The sequence below is a fragment of the Musa acuminata genome, chromosome BXJ2-2, assembly GCF_036884655.1.
Source record: "Musa acuminata AAA Group cultivar baxijiao chromosome BXJ2-2, Cavendish_Baxijiao_AAA, whole genome shotgun sequence".
NCBI lineage: Eukaryota > Viridiplantae > Streptophyta > Magnoliopsida > Zingiberales > Musaceae > Musa > Musa acuminata.
Window position 1 is genome coordinate 19329318 of NC_088339.1, and position 6198 is coordinate 19335515.

The 6198-nt window shown below is 49.7% G+C and overlaps 1 protein-coding gene across 1 annotated transcript; it reads right to left on the minus strand.

Annotated features, from left to right (window-relative positions):
- Positions 1-1960: 1960 nt before the first annotated feature.
- On the minus strand, positions 1961-5885 carry LOC135605229 (FT-interacting protein 3-like). Its single transcript, XM_065095070.1, has one exon. It carries the CDS (start codon positions 5587-5589, stop codon positions 2557-2559), a length of 3033 nt encoding a protein of 1010 aa, XP_064951142.1. The 5' UTR covers positions 5590-5885; the 3' UTR covers positions 1961-2556.
- Between the last annotated feature and the right edge of the window lie 313 nt (positions 5886-6198).

The window sequence follows — 6198 nt, forward strand, 5'->3', positions numbered from 1 at the left end:
TTCCCTAAGTCATGTGAACCAGTCAATCCCGTGAAGGATAGAAAAAGAGGAGAAGACGAGTCTAGTTGTTTTTGTAAATTGATATCGTTATAGTTTTCGGATCCGATGACAATACGCTTGTAGATCAGATAAAAACTTTCTAAATAACATTGAAAGGTATACAACGTGAATTTAAATATATTACTATTTAATTTTAGATATTAACATTAAGATTTTTCATATAACAACATAACGATGATTTTTATGTTTATAATATTTACTATGCTCGACCTATTAATCATCATAAAACTCTCTCGTCTTTTATCTTAAACTATCATCAAAGTCAAGAAGTACTAGATGAGTCGAATCTTTCAACAAAACCACTGATGCAACCGGACAGACAAATGGAGAGAAAACAAAAGCAAAGAGCTTAGAGAGGAAAAGATCGCGTTCTTAATCATATTGTCACCTCCTCCTCCTCATCATCATCATTCATAACTTGGCACCTTTATTGCTGCACTCTCTTGGCTTGTGTTGTTCTTTGCATTGCGTCGGAAAGATGGCACCCGTGTGTTCAGCAAATCTGAACTACATTTGTCACAGAAATCACAAGTATAATTATATTATTGTAATATGTCTCGTAGATAATAAAGAGAGAGAAAATTCGTTAGATATTATATAAGCATGTATTAAAAATACTGGTAAATGATACAGTTTTTGGTTAGTGGCGTGAGAAAAAGTAGAAGAAGATTTTGTTAAGTATCAAATTATAATGATAAAATCAAATGATAAATTTAAGAAACTAATTTTGTATTAAATTAATATGTTTATCAGATAAGTGATAAACGTAATAGCTTGACTAAAGTACGGATCCATGAAGGGATCAATCGAGTCGGGATTGGACAATTTTTATCATTAAAAAGTTGATTTTTTGGCATTATTATAGGTGTGATCAAGAGTGAAACATGAAAATAGACTAATATTCTACAAGTATATCCTAAAAATACTGATAATTGATGTAGTCTAGTACTAAAAATATTGATCGATGTTATAGTTTGATATTAAAAATAGTCGGGTGATAAAAGTTCTGATATTTATTTTTTTATAAAAAATAAAAAATTATAATAATTAGAAAGTAATAAACATATATATATATATTTCAACTGAAGATGTGGATTGTCGGAGGATTGAAAGTAGAGACAGGGATCGGATTGATGTGGCGTGCATCTTAAAGATGATGATCATATCCTTTCACCATTCTCAAAGTATGATAGAGCCTTGAGCTCTTGAGTTGTTAAAAGATCGATGGGATTCATTCGATCTTAGAATATTATGATGATCCGACAAAGTCTTTAACTAATTAGCACCTCCAAGTTTTTTAGAGGATAATAATTCAAACTTTATCATACGATAAATGAGCTAAATATAGATAAATTAGTTAGTTGTAAAAATTTACAGAATAAGGATTCAAATTCCCAAATCAACGTCATCTTCAGACTAATTATTTAGGTGTAAAATTTATATGAAAAAAAGTCAAGTACACCATATTAATGTTTTAGGAGTATCATATCATTTGATTAATGCAAGAACTACTTTTCCATATCATAAACAAGTAAACTTATCCTGACATCAAATCTTGAATGGTGCAGAGTTGGGCTAAGTGATGCTTTCTTGGTTCCTAAGGTCTGTTGCTGATCTTGGTGTTTGGGGAAACTGATGCAGATCTTAATCTTGAGGAAGGAAATCTGGCAGACTAAGCTTTCGGTCACTGTAAGAACTTGATGGGAGCATGTGCTAAGCTCTCTAAAAACTGTGTTGTTTCTCAAATAGTGGCTGCTTCAGGGAGTATTACTACAAGGCAAAACCTGTAAAAAGCTCAAAAGCTCAAAAGCTCAAAAGCTCAAAAGCAGACTCAAATGCCAGACCAACAAACGATTTCCAGTGCCTGCTACAGCAACAGTGCAGGTGAATCCAATCAAAGTCGTCAAATGTTTCTGCTTTCCATCAGTTTGATGTTAATTAACATGGCAAACAGGGAAAGATGTCCAAGGTTCTGCTTCATCTCTGTTCCCTCTTCTTACAGAGTGAGCTTATTATTACACAGCATGCACTGCAAAATATAGAATGATGTCCTACAGACAAACAACTCCACTCACCAACCCAAACATGCAGATTGTAGGCACAAAGAATATACAGGTGGATGATCCACACTTGGCACTTTTGTCAGAAGAGAAGCTTCATATACCAACTGCACATGCCATGGATTCTCATACCCTTTGCATATTCCATAAAGAACAGAGAAAGCAAAAGAGACTGTGATGGTTGGTGCCAAAAAGCTCAGATCCTTCTAAGAGGAAGAGAAGAAAGCTCAACACAACAAAGAATTCCCACACCTATTTCACGATGGCAGAGATATGTCACCTGCACATGCACTGCATATTCTCCATGCATTACCAAGAACCCTGCATGGATTCCTCCTTGTTCTCATCCCCTGTTAAGAACCTGAGCTCACTACTGATCAGGGTATTAAGCTCACTGAAAGCCTTGAATCTTCCTTGTCGCAGACGCATTGATCTCTCAGAGAAGCATGTCGGACTTGGCAGGCAGTCTCCTGTAGAAATTGAAAGGCACAGATGGCGCCTTGCTTCTGAGCTTGGGGTGCCGGAGCAAGAACAGGCCGATCAGCACCACCACCACCTGGAACGGCGTCACGTAGAGGAACACGGCCACGATCAGCGACAGCATAACGAAGATGGTGGTCGCCCGCGGGTCTCTCCAGCTCAGTATGGCCTGGACCCTCTCCCCCTGCGTCGCTAGGTCGCCCACCACCGTCTGCATCCTCCCGCCGACGCTCCTCAGCCGGTCGTACCTCATCCTGACCACGTCCATCGCCTTCGAGGTCGGGAAGGTGTCGAATTCCTCGTCGAGCTCGTCCGGCAGCGCCGCTTCGGCGTGGGACAGCTTCGTGTCCATGTGCTGCGGGTGACGCGGCCGGAACTGGTAGTTCCAGATCCCGATCGCGAACAGGTAGAGGAAGATGGTGGGCAGGATCAGCTCCGGGTAGCAGACAAGTATCAGGAACAGCACGTGTACGAGTATAGTCGTCATTGGGTTCCTCCAGTTTCGGATTCCGTTGAACCATTTGCCGATGGTGGCGACGCCGGAGAACAGCGAGGTGGTGCGGTGGAAGTTGGCCTTGCTCCTCCTGAGGCTCCACATGTGCGAGTCCACGTCGAGCATGTACTCCACCACCTCCCTCCGAAGGGGCGGCTCGGCGCGAGAGAGCCGGGTGGAGACGATGACCATGGCCTGGTGCCGGAGATAGTCCATATGAAGCACCGAGATGGGCTGAACGTAATGCATCTTGGGGAGCAGCGGCTTGCCGTATAGCGTCACCATGCTCACCCACGCCGTGCAGGTGAACCGCACCGCTAGATGCAGCTCGCCGGTCTTCTTGAGGCCCGAGGGTTGCAGGACCAGCAGAGGGTAGAAATGGGTGTACACGCGATTCGCCTCCAGGGTCGACAGCCGGATTCTGACCTTGCCGATCCTCTGGTCCTTGACGTCGTCCTTGTGGCCGGCTACATGGCAGTTGTCGAACACCGCCACCGTGATCACCGTGCAGGGGTCGAACACCTCCCAAGTGTACTGTTCGTTCCATTGTGGCGTCAGGGTGTCGAGGAGCGTCCGCGTCCGGACCCACTTCGGCCCGTACTTCGCTACGCAGTAGGCGTCGGTGGTCCGGCCATCCTTGGCCTTCATCGGTATCAGGTTGCGAGCGCTGAGGATGCCAAGCTCCAATATGCCGATGCTTGGCTTTCTGAGCTGCTTCGACGCCGGCTGGAGGTCGCTGCTGTAATGGGTGGATTCGTCGAGCACATGGTAGCCCATTTCGAGGTAGAGGCGGAGGTGGATTTTGCTGGAGAACTTCTCCTTCTTCTCGCCGTCGACGGCCTCTTCCTTGGGGGCTGTCGGCTTAGCTAGATTGTACCACCGAGATTCGACGGCTTTGTTGTGGTCGGTCCGCCGGTAGGCCGCGGACACCGGTAAGAGCAACCGGGCGAGAGGCTCGTCCTTGTTGGCCGCCACCCGGTCCTCGACGGTGAACACGAGCGGCTCGTCGAAGGGCTCCGACGCGACGAACATGAGCTCCTCGCCCCACGACGGGTTGACCGAGCCGGCGACGGAGCGAGTGCGGCGGAGCTGGTGGCCCAGCTGCACCTTGAGGACCACGTTCGGCGGGCGGCTCTTGTCGCTGGGGACGAGGTCCTGGGCCTCGATAGCCTGCACGCGGAGGTACACGAGCTTGGGCGAGAAGTAGACCTTGGAGCGGGTGTTGGCGAGGGCGTCGAGGCCGACGGAGTGGGCGTCGGAGTGCCAGGCGTCCGGGAAGGCCTCGTCAGCCTGCGTGCCCATCCAGACAGCAAGCATGAGCTCTCCCCTGGTGAGCTTGTCCCCCTTCTTGTCCTCCAACCGGTACCACTGCGGCGCGAGGGGGCTGTCGGGGGGCACACGGAGGGGCACATCGACGAGGTCGAAGACGAGACGGCCGACGAAGTCGTCCTTAACGAGGTCCTTGTCCTTGACCACCACCTCGAGCTGGCTCGACTGGATGCGGTCCCTGGAGAAGGCGAACACCTGGCGCCACACCGGGTTGGGGTTCTTCTCCAGGTGCTTGGTGGTGCCCTTGTAGTTGCCCAGCTTCACCTCCACGTAGGGGTCCAGGGCGCCGGTGACGTCCATGGTGGGGAGGTCGCGGGCCTTGACCACGTTCACATAGAGGTAGCGCATCTGCTCCACCAGGTCGTAGGTAGAGCTGATCTTGTCGCGGCCGCGGTACCCGAGGCGGCTGGCCAGTGGCGGGGCCGTCTCCACGAGGCCGAACTCGGGGCCCGGACGGGCCATTGCCGGAGGCCGGACGTGGACCACCGCCCCAGGCGGTGGCTCAGGCCGCGCGTGCGCGACGCTGGCTACCGACATCACCGGCGCAGGAGGCACACCGCCACCTGTGGCGCCGGAGGCGGGAATAGAATAGAAGACCCGCGGCTCCTCCGGCGCCACCGCCGAGGGCGACTTGGTCTTCTTCTTCACCTTCTTAGCATCAACGAGGGCAGGATCGCCGACGAAAGGAGCAGGTTCGACGGGCGCGGGAGCGGCGGCAGCGGCATTGGCGGCGGAAGAAGAAAACGCGTCAGGGAGGGCGTAGGCACGGAGGGCGATGTCGCCGCGGATGTGGGAGAAGATGCCGCGCTTCTCGAGGGGGAAACGCTGGACCTGCGCCTCGGCAGTGGAGAGGGCGACGGAGACGCCAGAGACGCGAACGCGACCGAGAAAGTTGGGGTGGTGGCGGCCGCCACCGCCGCCAAGGAGGGAGGCGGACCTGCTGCGTTCGTGGTAGACGCAGACATCGATGGTACGGTGGGGGATAAGGGCCGGGTCAGCGACGTTGAAGAGCAGGGTCTCGTTCCAGGCCGGGCTGAGGTCTTTGGCCTTCGTCTGCGTGCGCTGCCGCTGCCCCTCGAACTCCACCTCCACGAACGGGTTCGCCGAACCCTGCCCGTCCTTAGGCATCAGGTCTGCGGCGTCCACCACCTCCACCGCCACCTTCATCTCTCTTTCCCTCCTCTTCTTCTGCAGCAGCTACAGCAATATACGAAAGATACCTCCGAGTTACAAAGGTGAGAGCTTACCACTGCGAAAACTCTGCTTTCAGACTCGCCATCATCACTGCTAATGGAAAGCGCAAGGAAACTAAACAGCAGCAGCAGTGTTGGAGAGTTTGGTGGTGCGGAAATGCGAAGGGAAAGAGACGGAGTCGAGGAAGAAAGGAAGTCGTGTAGAGGAGGGAAGAGTGGTGGGGTGGTTTGGTGGAGCGAGGCTTCGGGGCCACGTGGTATTGCGTGTCGAGGTGGCCTCATGGTGGTGAGAGATAGATTTCCTGCACGTTGTTTTATCGTGGTCAGCGGAGCATGCTTAACGGGCAAGTTTTGTCCTTCCACTTCACCCAGGTTTCATAAATAAATATTAGGACGAATTTTTGAAAAAAAATTCTCGAATCCTCATAATTTCTTAATAGCGATTTTTTTCTTAACACTTGAAATATCCTTGATTTGACTTTTATCTTTTTTTCCAGTCACTTATATCTTTTTTTCTTTTTTTTTCTATCAACCAGTTTATTGATCCAATTATAATTTTTTTATACTATATTATAATATTTTT

Excerpts from the sequence above, each read along its gene's own strand:
- LOC135605229 (XM_065095070.1), bottom strand. The coding sequence starts at position 5,589 with ATGAAGGTGGCGGTGGAGGTGGTGGACGCCGCAGACCTGATGCCTAAG.